The sequence below is a fragment of the Mobula hypostoma genome, chromosome 8 (assembly GCF_963921235.1).
Source record: "Mobula hypostoma chromosome 8, sMobHyp1.1, whole genome shotgun sequence".
NCBI classification, from domain to species: Eukaryota; Metazoa; Chordata; class Chondrichthyes; order Myliobatiformes; family Myliobatidae; genus Mobula; species Mobula hypostoma.
Genome location: NC_086104.1, coordinates 120,151,817 through 120,165,403, shown reverse-complemented (window position 1 = coordinate 120,165,403; position 13,587 = coordinate 120,151,817). Strand labels below are relative to the sequence as shown.

The window sequence follows — 13,587 nt, the reverse complement described above, 5'->3', positions numbered from 1 at the left end:
TTGGAGCACAGTTAAGTCAATCATCAAGAAATGGAAAGAATATGGCACAGTTGCAAATGTGCTGGGAACAGGCAGTCGTCAAACACTGAGTAACCATGCAAGAAGAGGACTAGTGAGGGAGGCCACCAAGAGACCTATGATAACTCCGCAGGAATTACAATCTTCAGTGGAGAGAATGCGCATGTAGCAATTGTTGCCCGGGTACTTTACCACCTGCAGCTTTATGGGAGAGGGGGAAACAGGAAGCGACTGTTGAAAAGAAACTCACATGAAATCTCGGCTAGAGAGGGTAAAATGAATGCAGCAAAATACAGGGAAATTTGGAGGAAATTGTGATGCAGTCTGCTAGAGAACTGGGAATGGGGAGAAAATTTGTTTTCCAGCAAGACAATGACCCCAAGCATAAAACAAAGCTACACAGGAATGGCTTAAAAACAACAATGTTCCTGTAGTGTCCAATTCAGAGTATAGACCTCAATTTGTGGCTGTACTGGAAAAAGGTTGTACAATCGCAATCCCCATAAAGTGTGACAAAGCTGGAGCAGTTTTGTAAAGGAGAATGGGGAAACAACACATTTGCTGGCATATGTCAGTGATATTGGACCTAATTGTGATTCTGATTGTAATGTAATATCCAGGAACTTTGGTTTTCATCACCCACATTTTGTGGGAGAGAGAGAGACCCATGTGTTCCTTCCGGATTTTACTTGGATTTTGTCCTCAGCACATTGAGGGAAATGGCTAAATCCTTGGATAAATGCAGTGTGGTCTTAAAGGAGAGTGGAGAGTGCTATTCCAATTTCACTGACACATTTCACCATCCCAATGTTTTCCTCAGCTTGTGATGTATGGTTGTCATCTGCTCCCATGTGTTCATTTCCAATTTTACTTGGGTTTTATCCTCACACATTGAGGGAAATGGCTAAATACTTGGATTAAGTCAGTGGGGTGTTAAAGGAGAGTGGAGAGTGTGATTCCCATCTCACCATTTCAATGCGTTCCTCTACTTGAGATCTGGTCCCAAGGTAAGCAGGGCAACCAGTCTGTATACAGCAAGATCCCATAACCAGCAATGCGATGATGACCATTAGTGGGGTAGGGACACTGGAGTGAACTCCCCACTGGCCATGCAATCTTCCCCATCCAGCTAGAAGGGAAAGCAGACTTTGCTCAGATCAAGCTCAAGTGGAGGACGGAGGGATTTGCTGAAGTTAGGGCTGCACTCTGCTGAATGAAGAGTATTCCTCATTGATATCCTCACCTTTCATCCACAGGGACACCATGAACATGACCTCTCCATGCTGGTTTCGGACTGTACAGAAGGCGGTCACGTCCTCTCCCTCGCTCACATCCAAGGTCAGCGAGCCAGTCACCAGTTGCCCGTCTTCCACCTGCCTCGTCTGGAAACGACCGTGCGTCTGGTTCCCACTGAGGTTGGTGAGGGGGAGGTGCCAGGTGAGCTCTCCGAGTGGGTTCGATCTGGCTGCACACACACATGAGATGACATTGAGGTTCCGAGTGCACCCAGAGTCCTGAGAAATCTCAGGCTTATCTGGGAAGAAAGAAACAGGCAGGAGATGTTGGTTGCACTGATATATTGTAATGGTACAGTGTAACTCTGAAGCCTGAGCTGTGCCTCAGTCGTCTGTTGGACACCCCTTTCCATTCACTGTAAAATGAGGTTGTCTCCATTTTGATGCATTGGATCCCCGTCCTCCACATTCAGAAATGCTTTTCTGCGTATCACTGCTGTAGCGTGTGAGTGTTTGAATTACTGTCATCTTCCTGTCAGATTGAACCAGTCTGGCTATTCTCCTCTGACCTCTCTCATTAACAAAGTGTTTTCTCCTACAGAACTGCCACTCAATAGTTTTTTTTTCTATTTGTTTTTCACACCATTCTCTGTAAACTCTGATGACTAGTGTAACCTGACTGCTCTGAAGACAAATCAGCTGCCGGAATTGAGTTCTGGGGACGTGGTTGCTGCTCAGTGAGATGATCCAGGCATTGGTACCATGGCTCGAAGGGCCGAATGGCCTACTCCTGCACCTATTTTCTATGTTTCCATTTGGGCGGTGGTCGAAAAGGGAGACAGAGCCCTTATAATGAATTTGGGGCTATCTGTCTCCCTTTTCAACCGCCGCCCAAAAGGTACCAGTCAAAGCCACTGCTGGTCCGTCCCGTGAAGGTATACTGTTACTTCATGCTAGTTATTTAATAGGAGTTATTTATATCTGCATTTTCACAGTTTGTTTACAGTTAACAGTTGCTGTTCTATGGATTTCCTAAGTATGCCTGCAGAGAATGGTTAAAATCACTTTGATCATACATTTTACCCATTCCAATGTTTGGTCTGAACAACAACGGATTCTCTTAACTATGTCTGCGTACTTTTATGCATTGAGTTGCTGACACATGATTCGTTGATTAGGTATTTGTATTAACAAGCAGGTGTACAGCAAATTAATAAAGTGGCCACTGAGTGTGCATTGTGTATCGAAGGATAAAGAGTCTACTGACTTTGCATTTGTACTTAGAGATGTTGCAATGCATCCACTTACACTCCACACTGAGGGTGATGGCCCTCTCCGCTGTCCCGTGTTTATTCTCTGCCACGCACTGATAGTCTCCAGCCTGCTGGGGTGTCACCTGAGGAAACTCCAGCCACAGTTCGTTGCTGGAACTTGTTGAGATCAGTGTGACACCGTGATGTCTCCATGTTAGATTAGACACTGGGAAACTCTGGGCAGAGCAGAGGATCGATGTAGGAATCCCTTCCTTCATATTCACCCGGGAACTGTTCATGTTATTGGGAGAAATGATTGAGAGATTCTGTGGGGCATCTAATAAAGATAAATAAAGAGTTAAGTGTGAGAACACATGGTGTAAAACAAGATTCTATGTGTCAATCACCTGCAATAAATTTAATTCCACATTTACAATGCTTTCCAATGAGTCGGATGGCCTAATTCTGCTCCTCCGTCATACGGTCCATGGTCCAAATTCTTTGTCACAAGCACACAGCCAAGGAAAGCCCTCCACGGATTACAGAGAAAGTGTTGTCCAGTTTGAAGGGTCGAAATGAGGGATAGTGCGGTATCGGAGAGACAATTATGAGGGAGTGATATGGGCAAAGATGCAGTGCTGGGCATCATCAATGGATTGTTGTCACACTGAGGGGCGATACTGAGAAAGTATCATACTGTGGGAGGGTCGATACTGAGGACGAGTCACATTGTGGCAGTTGTGATACTGAGGGAGGGCGACATTGAGGAAGAGTCACGTTATGTCAGTAACGATACTGAAGGAGGGTCACACTGTCGGAGCTCTCACTCTTGAAGTTTAAAATAGTGGCAAAATCCTAAAAGGACGGGTTTAGAAACTTCCAGAAGACTTGAGGAGTGCGTAGTATCATCTCTACAATGGGCTAGAACAGTTTCTTTCACGCAGTGACTTGGTGTTTAAAGTTTTCGGTCCGTGTTTCTCGTGCGCTGAGCAGTGGCTACAGCTGACGAATTGCCAAAGTTGCAAAGGAGAAGAGTAGTTCATTGACTGTCAGGAGACATGGAAATGTGAAAAGGCAGTTAGTGTCATGGTCCGGTCCATGAAATCCCCATTCCGTTTTACGGTCCGGTCCGTGGATTCAGGACTCTGGGTCTTCCAGCTGACCCTTGTTTGAGTTAATCATAGACACCTGATTCCCATCTTTGGGCTTGCAATATAAGTAGCCTTGGGGTTAAGTATGGGCTGCTGGGTTGTCTTGTCAGTTCCCCTTGCAGCAACCTGCTGATGGAAGGCTAGTGAAACCTCTTGTGATCTCTAGGCCTGGTTGGAGGGCCACTGCTTCATGGAGCCTTGTTGCCACTTGATGGAGTAGTCTTTGTGGTATGGATTTGGCTGTTTCCTGGGCCAGCTGAGGTTGCTGGCTGAACTGAGACTTGGAGCTACCCTAGAGCAGAGATGGAACTGTCTGTTGTTCTTTGGTGTTTGTCTCTTCTTGTCCTTGCCTCTGTGGGGTAAGTCAGGTTGTCTTACTGTTGCACCATGGGGGGTCTTGTCATGTCTTGTCCTTGCCTCTGTTTGGTAAGTCAGGCCATCTTGTTGTTGCCCCATGGGGGGGGGTCATGTCTTGTCCTCTGTTGGGTAAGTCTGGCTGTCCTGCTGTTACCCAACAGATGGACCTGTCCCACCTTGGTGTGGAGAAGTTGAGTCCTGGCTTGTCTTAGAATAAGTCCTGACTCTATGTTTATGTTCTGTCCTGTCTCATGTTAGTGTTGTGTTAAAAATGAGTCCTGGCTTGTTGAAGAAAAAGTCCTGGCTCTATGTTGATGTTTAGTTCCCAGTCTGTCTCCAAGAACGCGAGCCTCGACGACCCCGCAGCCGAGCTCCAAGAACGCGAGCCTCGACGACCCCGCAGCCGAGCTCCAAGAACGCGAGCCTCGACGACCCCGCAGCCGAGCTCCAAGAACGCGAGCCTCGACGACCCCCAAGAACGTGAGCCTCGACGACCCCGCAGCCGAGCTCAAGACCCAGGACCCCAAGCCTTCAGCCATGTCGTGTCATATCCTTGCCTGATTCTGGGGTCTGAGCCCGAGGCAAGACTCAAGTTCTGGGTCCTTGTCTAGTCTCGGGCTTGGTTTCCGAGCATTGTTTTGTCTCCAAGCTCAGGTCTCTAGACCCCAGCCACACCCTGTCCTGAAGCCATGTCATGTCCTTGCCTGGTTCTGGTTCCGAGCCCGAGGCAAGACCTAGTTTCTGGGTCCTTGTCCAGTCTCGGGCTCGGAGTCTAAGCCTTGTCTCCTTTTCCATGGTTCCTAGTCCTGGTCCCGCTTTCCCTGGCGCAAGTCTGTGCTCTGGTTCCTGCTCCTTGCCTGAATCCTGTCATGTCCTTACTCTAGTCAAGTCCTGTTCCTTGTACTTCAGTGTCTGTGTCTTGCATTTGGGTTTGTTTCCAGCACTTCATGTGACAGTTAGTGCAGAGGATCCTTGTGGCCATTCCTCCCAATAATTAGTATATCGTTTTGGATACTGTTGTGGAGAATGACCTCCCAGAGGAATGCCATGGAGACCAGGTTTACTGGCACTGAGCATGGGTCCATGGTGCAGAAGGGAAAGAGGGAGTAGATGGGAGCGGTAGTGATTGGGGAATCAATAGTCAGGGGAACAGACAGGAGAATCTGTGGATGTGAACAGGACACCTGGATGGTTTGTTGCCTCCCAGGTGACAGGGTCAGGGACATCCCAGTTTGCATCCACAACACTTTGGAGGAGAAGTGACATAGGAAGGAACTGCAAAGAGGCCCAGAATAGAGAATTTAAAGAGCTATGCAAAAAGCTCAGAATGTGGACCTCCCAGGGTAGTAATTTCTGGATCAGACCTGTGCTTCCTGCCAGTGAGGGTAAAAACAGGATGATTCAGCAGATAAATGTGTGATTGAGAAGTAGATGCAAGGGGCAGGGCTTCAGGTTCTTGGATCGTTGGTCTGGGGGAGGTATGACCTGCAGAAAAGGAACCCGAGGGGGACTAATATTCTTGCAGGCAGGTCTGTTATAGCTGTTGGGGAGGGTTTAAGCTAATTTGTCAGGGGGATGGGAACCAGAGAGAAGGGAGTCAGGATAGGACAGATGGCAAAAAATCAAAGACAGCATGTAGTCATACTGTCAAGAATGGCAGGGAGATGAGAAGACAAAATTGCAGCCAGCAGGGTGAGTATCAGTGATTAGAGCTGCAGAGTCAAAAAGGGTTACAAATGCTGTACTCAGTGTTGTATCTCAATGCATGGAGTCTAAGAAATAAGGAAGATGATCTGTTTGCACTTTTACAGATTCTCAGCTATGATGGTGCGGCCATCAGTAAATCTTTGCTGAAGGATGTCTGTAGTCAGGAGCTGAATGATCAAGGTTACACATTGAAGGTGGTCAGAGGGGATGGTGTGACTCTACTTGTAAAGTATGGCATCAAATCTTTAGAAAGATGTGACATAGGATCAGAAGATGGTGAATGCTTGTGTGATGAGTTAAGAAACTGCAAGGACCCTGATGGCAGTTGTATACAGGCCTCCAAACAGTAACTGAAATGTGGACTACAGATTACAATGGGAAATAGAAAAGATGTATCAAAAGGACAAAGTTATAATAGTCATGGGAGATTTTAACTTGCAGGTAGATTGGGAAAATCAGGTTCGTAATAGATCTCAAGAGAGTGAATGTGTTGAACGCCTACACAATGGCTTTGTAAAGCAGTTTTTTCCTTGAACTTGCTAGGAGATCAGATATGCTCGATTGGGTGTTGCGCAAATGAACCAGAGGCGATTAGGGAGCTTACGGTAAAGGATCCCTTAAGATGGAGTGACCACAATTTTTGCCGGATTGAGCTCAACTTGAAATTGATAGGGAGGATGTAAAGTCTGTCAGAGCAGTTTTTCAGCAAAGGGAAGTACAGTGGTATGAGAGAGCAGTTTGTCAAAGTAAATCGGAAGGAGATGCTGGCATGCATAACAGCAGAACAACAATGTCTTGCGTTTCTGGGGAAAATGAGGAAGGTGTAGGATAGATGTATTCCAAAAACAAAGAAATACTCAAATGGCAGAATAATACAACTGTGGACAGCAAGGGCAGTCAAAGTTAGCTTAAAAGCTGAAGAGAGGGCATGCAACAAAGCAGAAATTATTGGGAAGACAGAGGATTGGGAAGCTTTTAAAAACCTACAGAAAGCAACTTAAAGAGTCGACTATAGAAGACTGTAGAAGACTGATGCAAAAGTTATTTGAGGAGGTGACCAGGCATATAGATGAGGGTAGTGCAGTGGATGTGATCTACATGGATTTTAGTAAGGCATTTGACAAGGTACCACACAGTAGGTTTATTCAGAAAGTCAGAAGGCAAGGAATCCAAGGAAGTTTGGTCAGGTGGATTCAGAATTGGCTTGCCTGCAGAAAGCAGAGTGTGGTGTGTGACGACAAACCAAGTTATCAGAAGATTGATGCTGATGAGAGAGATAAGAGAGACAATGGAGAAACATTCAAAATGCTAATAAGAGAGAAGAGAGAGATTAACGTGAAAGAAACACACTTCAGAATATTGACAGACCAGTTGCTTTGAACCTGAACTGTTTGAAGTTTGATGGACAGGCGATACCCCAGCAGGGGGATAAAAAGAACAGGTTCGCTAAGGCATGTCACATCACAAGATCACGAGATAATGAGACCCTGGAAGAGCGGTGTGCCCCCACAAGTTGGTGGAAGTTGGAGGTCTGGTTCGAGGGAACCGACCATAGACGCACAGGGTGAAAAGGGTATGATCGGTGGCAACCTGGTGTGTCCCCGCCCTTGCCTGGGTGCCGGGTTCACCGCAGAAGAACGGTCGTATCCGGAACAGAGAGGTCACAGTCGGTGACCACAGAAGACATAAAAAAGGGTCTGCCTGAAAGCCAACTGTGAAGAACATTAAAGGTCTGCTGAATCAGATTTGCATATTCTCTCTCTCTCTCTCCAACGGCACAACAGCGATTACTGCGAACTGTACTAAGCTGAACTGAACTCTGCGTTACTTGACTGATCATTTTAACCCTAGACTGTGATAGAGCTTGATTGATTCCTATTATCCTAGTTCTGTGTACATGTGTGTGTTATCATTGCTAACCTGTTGCATTTATATCCTTACGATCAGAGTACTGTGTTACTTATTTCTTTAATAAAACTTTATTAGTTTCTGTTAAACCAGACTCCAACTAAGTGGTCCATTTCTGCTGGTTTGGCAACCCAGTTACGGGGTACGTAACACCTGGTGGAGGGAGTACATTCGCATTGGAGAGTTGAGTAGTGGTGTCCCATAAGGATTGGTTCTGCGATCTCTACTTTTCATGAATTTTATTAACAACCTGGATGTGCGGGTAGAAGGATGTGATGGCAAGTTTGAAGACGACACAAAGGTTGGTGGTGTTGTAGATAGTGCAGAGGATTGTTGAAGATTGCAGAGAGACATTGATAGGATGCAGAAGTGGGCTGAGAAGTGGCAGATGGAGTTCAACGCGGAGAAGTGAGGTGGTACACTTTGGAAAGACAAACTCAAAAGGCAGAGTGCAAAATAAATGGCAGGATACTTGGAAGTGTGGAGGAGCAGAGGGATCTGAGGGTAGATGTCCACAGATCCCTGAAAGTTGCCTCACAGGTAGATAGGGTAGTTAAGAAAGTTTATGTGTTAGCTTTCATAAGTCAAGGGACAGAGTTTAAAAGTCGTGGGGTAATGATACAGCTCTATAAAACTCTGGTTCAGTCACATTTGGAGTTCTGCATACAGTTCTGGTCACCTCACAGTATCAAGGATGTGGAAGCATTGGAAAGGGTACAGAGGAGATTTACCAGGATGCTGTCTGGTTTAGAGTATCCTCATGATCAGAGATTAAGGGACCTCGGGCTTTACTCTCTGTAGAGAAGGAGGATGAGAGGAGAGGATGCAAGATATTAAGAGGAATAGATAGAGTGGACAGCTAGTGCCTCTTCTCCAGGGCACCACTACTCAATACAAGAGGACATGGCTTCAAGGTAAGGGGTGGAAAGTTCAAGTGGGATATTAGAGAAAGGTCTTTTACTCAGAGGGTTGTTGGTGCGTGGAATGCACTGCCTGAGTCGGTGGTGGAGGCAGATACACTAGTGAAATTTAAGAGACTACAAGACAGGTATATGGAGGAATTTAAGGTGGGGTGTTATATGGGTAAGCAGGGTTTAAGGGTCGGCACAGCATTGTGGGCCGAAGGACCTGTACTGTGCTGTATTGTTCTATGTTCTAAGACACGAGCAGTGTGGCAGGTGTTGACTGGTGTGAGGGAAGAAATGTGAGTGCAGCTTCTATTAAAAGAGAGAAGGTGCTCAAATAGCTGTAAGGCCTAAAGGTACATAAGTCAGCGGGACCAGATGAACTGCACCTTAGGGTTCTGAAAGAGGTCGCAGTAGAGATTGTGGAGGCATTAGTTATGATATTTCAAGAATCATTAGACTGTGGCATAAGGCCATAAGATATGGAGGGGAATTAGGCCATTCAGCCCATCAGGTCTGCTCCACCATTCCATCATGGCTGATCCCAGATCCCACTCAACTCCTTACACCTGCTTTCTTGCTATATCCTTTGATGCCTGACCAGTCAGGGAGCAATCAACTACAGCCTTAATTTTATGCACAGAATTAGCCCCTACCACAGACTGTGGCAAAGCATTCCCAGATTTATCTCCGGCTAAAAAAATCCCGCTTACCTCTGTTCTGAAGGGTCATCCCTCAATTTTAACATTGTGCCCTCTAGTTCTGGATAGGAAGCATCATCTCCATATCCACCCTATCTAGTCTCTCTAGTCTTTTCAACATTCAGCCTGACTATTGTTTCATAAAAGCTCAGCATTATCTCCTTGCTTTTACATTCTATTCCCCTTGAAACAAACGCCAACATTACATTTACCACCTTTACCACAGACTCAACCTGTAAATTAACCTTTTTGGAGTCTTGCCCGAGGACTCCTAAGTCCCTCTGCACAGCTGACGTTTTCACCTCTCCATTTAGATAATAGTCTACAGTATTGTTCCTTTTACCCAAATGCATTATCATGCATTATCATACATTTATCAACACTATATTCAATCTGCTGCTTTTTTGCCCATTCTTTCAAGTTGTCTAAGTCCTGCTGCAATCGCATTGCTTCCTCAGCACTACCGACCTCCCACCTATCTTTGTATCATCCACAAAGCCATCAATTCCATTATCAAACAATGTGAAAAGCAGCGGTCGCATTACTAACTCTGGAACACCTCTAGTCACCAGCGGCCAACCAGAAAAGATCCCTTTATATACCCACTCACTGCTCCCTGCCTGTCAGCCATTCCGCTATCTGTGCCAGTATCTTTCAAGTAATGCCACAGGATTTTATCTTGTTAAACAACATCATGTGTAACACCTTATCAAGCACCTTCTGAAAGTCCAAGTAAATTACATGTATTGCCTCTACTTTGACCAAGCTGCTTGTTACTTCCTCGCAAAACTCTAATGGATTTGTCAGGCAAGATTCCCCTTTACAGAAACCATGCCGACTTTGACTTATTTTATCATTAGTCTCCAAGTACTTAGAAGCCTCATTCCTACTAATGGACTCCAACTCTTTCCCTCCAACTGAGGTGAGGCTAACTGGCCTATAATTTCCCTTTTGCCTTTCCCTGCAGACTATTTTTGTAAACGGGGAGAAATCCCAAAAATCTGAGATGCGAAGGGACTTGCGAGTCCTTGTGCAGAACATTCTAGAGGTTACCTTGCAGGTTGAGTCAGTGGTGAGGAAGGCAAATGCAATGTTAACATTCATTTCAAGATGTCTAAAATATAAGAGCAGGGACATGATGCTGAGGCTTCATAACACACTGGTGAGGCTTCACCTTGAGTATTGTGAACAGTTTTGGGCTCCTTATCGAAGCAAAAATGTGCTGGCTTTGCAAATGTTTCAGACAAGGTTCACAAGAATGATTCTGGGAATTAAAGTTTTATCACACAAGGAATGTTTGATGTCTCTGGGCCGTGATTGCTGGAATTTAGAAGGATGAGGGGGGATCTCATTCAACATTCAAAAGATTTCAAAGGCCTAGACAGAGTAGATGTAGAAAGGATGTTTCCCATGGTGGGGGAGTCTAGGACAATAGGACATGTCCTCAGGATAGAGGGGAGTACATTTAAAACAGAGGCAGAGGAATTTCTTTAGCCAGAGGTTGGTGAATTTCTGGAATTTGTTACCAGCTGTGGAAACCAGGTCATTAGGCAGAGATTGATAGGATCTTGATTGGCCATGGCATCAAAGGTTATGGGGAGAGACCAGAGAGTGGAGCTGAAGAGGGGAAAAAATGATTAGCTGTGACTGAATGGCAGAGCAGATTCGATGGACCAAATGGCCTAGTTCTGCTCTTATGTCTTATGGTCTCATGGATATTCAGGGTAACATTTGTCAACAAATAAATAATTCAGTAAGCCTTAAACTGAAATTTGCAGAATATTTCTGTGTACCCTGTGGAGTATGGCTGTACCTGAAAGATAACTGATCCCCATACTTGCACTGCACAGTTAGTGTGATGGTCTGCTCCGATGAAACAGATGGGTATCTGACTCTGCAGGTGAGACTTTGCCCGTGGTGCTTGAGTGCTGGGGTCATGGTCAGGACAGAAGTATATGTCAGAGTGTTGTGCCACCGAGTTACACTGCTTGAGACTGATGGTGGTACATCAGTGGGGGTGACCCAGGTTAAGGTGGGTGAAGTTCCATCACATGCAGTGTTGAAGATGCAGGTTATGTTCACAGACTTTCCTTCAAGTTCAGCAGTGAATATTGTGGGTTTATCTGTGAAATCTAACAGAGAAATAGATCCTTTTAGTTCAATATTACCAGATGCATCAGTTCAGATAGAAATCCCAGTCCGACAAGAGAAAAGATGTTTACAGGATGATCCCTGAGCAATGAGGATACAGTGTGAGGGAAAGTTGAACAGTGTGGTGTTCATGACTGTTCTGAAAGCTGTTGAGAGGGGAAATGGGAAACAGAGTCCTCCACTGACAGCCACAATATCACACAGTCACTGATACATCCAGTGCAGTCCGTCCTTCCCCAGGCAGTGAGATATGGGCCAAGTGGACTTGGTTATGGTGGAGATGAGTTCAAAAAGTTCAAATTAAATTTATTAACAAAATATATATACAAGTTGTTACCATATACCACTACCATACTCTACGACCTTGTGATTAATTTTCTTGCAGGCATTTACAGAAAAAAAACAAAACTAAGAGAATTACTAAAAGCTACACAAGCAGACGAAGACTGACAACAAAAGGACAAATTCCAAATTCAAAAAAATACAGTACTGTGAGTATAAGTTGTGAAGAGTCTTTGAAAGTGAGTCTGGAAGTCATAGAATCAGTTCAGAGTAGTGGTGTTTGAGATAATCCGCAGCGTTTCAGGAGACTGGTGTTTGGAGGGTAATAACTGTTCCTGAACTGGGTGGTGTGGGATGCAAGGCTTCTGTACCTCCTGCCTGATGTTAGTACTGAGATCAGGGAATGGCCTGGATGCTGGATTATAACAGAGAAGATGATTGAAAGGAGGGTTGTGCGGATGGCCGGGATGGACTTGGAGAAGGAGAGGAGAGCTGATGGGAAGCAAAACACTGCCACCTGCAGAGTGGCCTAATTCGGCAAGAAACTGCACATAACTCTGAGAACCTCTCATGTCCATGTCGGTTGTGCTTCAATATGATTGGAAACATAGATTGGCGATGTTGTCTATAATCAGGGAACAGTCACCATCTTTCAAGTCTCCAGATAGACGGGTTCAATAACGAAACTTCCGTTTCTCCTTTCTGTGATTGCTGGAGTGAAAGGCTATATGATTGGATTTTGAATTTTTTTTCTGACATACCAGATACCAGTCCTCGACTTCTCATGCAGATATGATGGATAACAGTACTGGCACAGAATCCGGGCACAAGCCACTCTGTGCCTTCACATGTCGTGGTGTGTTAGCTGTCCACTCACTCGACACTGCGGCTGAGAAAAGAATGAACAATGTTTGGGAATTGACGGCTTGTGAACACACCAGGCTTGATATCTGCCCCCTGTATCACTCCTGCACTGTGGACATAGTGCATACTAAGTGTGGGAGACACAAGGAAACCCACCAGTCCTCCTCACAATTGGAGGGGAACTGTTAGTCTGGGTGGGGTGGGGTTGGGAAGCAGGTTCATTTTCTGTTGGCTCATTCACCTCAGGATGTTAGTTTAGCACTAACGATGATGTTAGTTGAGCACTGTCAGGAAAAAAATAATGAAGGGGTGTCGTCTAACACAGCAGGAAGAAATGTAGTGTCCAAGCTGGTCTGCTGTCCTCTATTGGGAATCAACCTACGCTCTGTCCGCCAGAGAAAGCAGGATCTCCCAGTGGCCACACATTTTAATTCCACATCACATTCCCATTCTGACATGTCTATCCACGGCCTCCTCTACTGTAAAGATGAAGCCACATTCAGGTTGGAGGAACAACACCTTATATTCCGTCTGGGTAGCCTCCAACCTGATGGCATGAACATCGACTTCTCTAACTTCCGCTAATGCCCCACCTCCCCCTCGTACCCCATCCGTTACTTATTTTTATACATGCATTCTTTCTCTCACTCTCCTTTTTCCCCCTCTATCCCTCTGAATATACCCCTTGCCCATCCTCTGGGTCCCCCCCCCCCCGCCCTCCTTGCCTTTCTTCCTGGACCTCCTGTCCCATGATCCTCTCGTATCCCTTTTGCCTATCACCTGTCCAGCTCTTGGCTCCATCCCTCCCCCTCCTGTCTTCTCCTATCATTTTGGATCACCCCTCCCCCTCCAACTTTCAAATCCCTTGCTCACTCTTCCTTCAGTTAGTCCTGATGAAGGGTCTCAGCCTGAAACGTCGACTGCACCTCTTCCTAGAGATGCTGCCTGGCCTGCTGCGTTCATAAGCAACTTTTATGTGTGTTGGGAATCACTTCCTATTTTCTCTACAATGTGTCACTGTCTCTTCTGCTTCCATCCATCAGATCTTATGGATC

General features: G+C 45.6%; 2 protein-coding genes across 2 annotated transcripts in view; one reads left to right on the top strand and one right to left on the bottom strand.

Annotated features, from left to right (window-relative positions):
* The window catches only part of LOC134351189 (myelin-associated glycoprotein-like), a 469,309-nt gene that overhangs the window by 193,228 nt on the left and 262,494 nt on the right, over positions 1 to 13,587 (top strand).
* The window catches only part of LOC134350574 (myelin-associated glycoprotein-like), a 45,431-nt gene that overhangs the window by 5,478 nt on the left and 26,366 nt on the right, over positions 1 to 13,587 (bottom strand). The window contains exons 6-8 of the mRNA XM_063055958.1: positions 12,430 to 12,557; positions 2,562 to 2,843; positions 1,262 to 1,483 (exon numbers count right to left, since the gene is read on the bottom strand). Coding sequence (XP_062912028.1) covers positions 1,262 to 1,483; positions 2,562 to 2,843; positions 12,430 to 12,454 — 529 coding nt within the window. The 5' untranslated portion in view covers positions 12,455 to 12,557. The remainder of the gene's footprint in view (positions 1 to 1,261; positions 1,484 to 2,561; positions 2,844 to 12,429; positions 12,558 to 13,587) is intronic.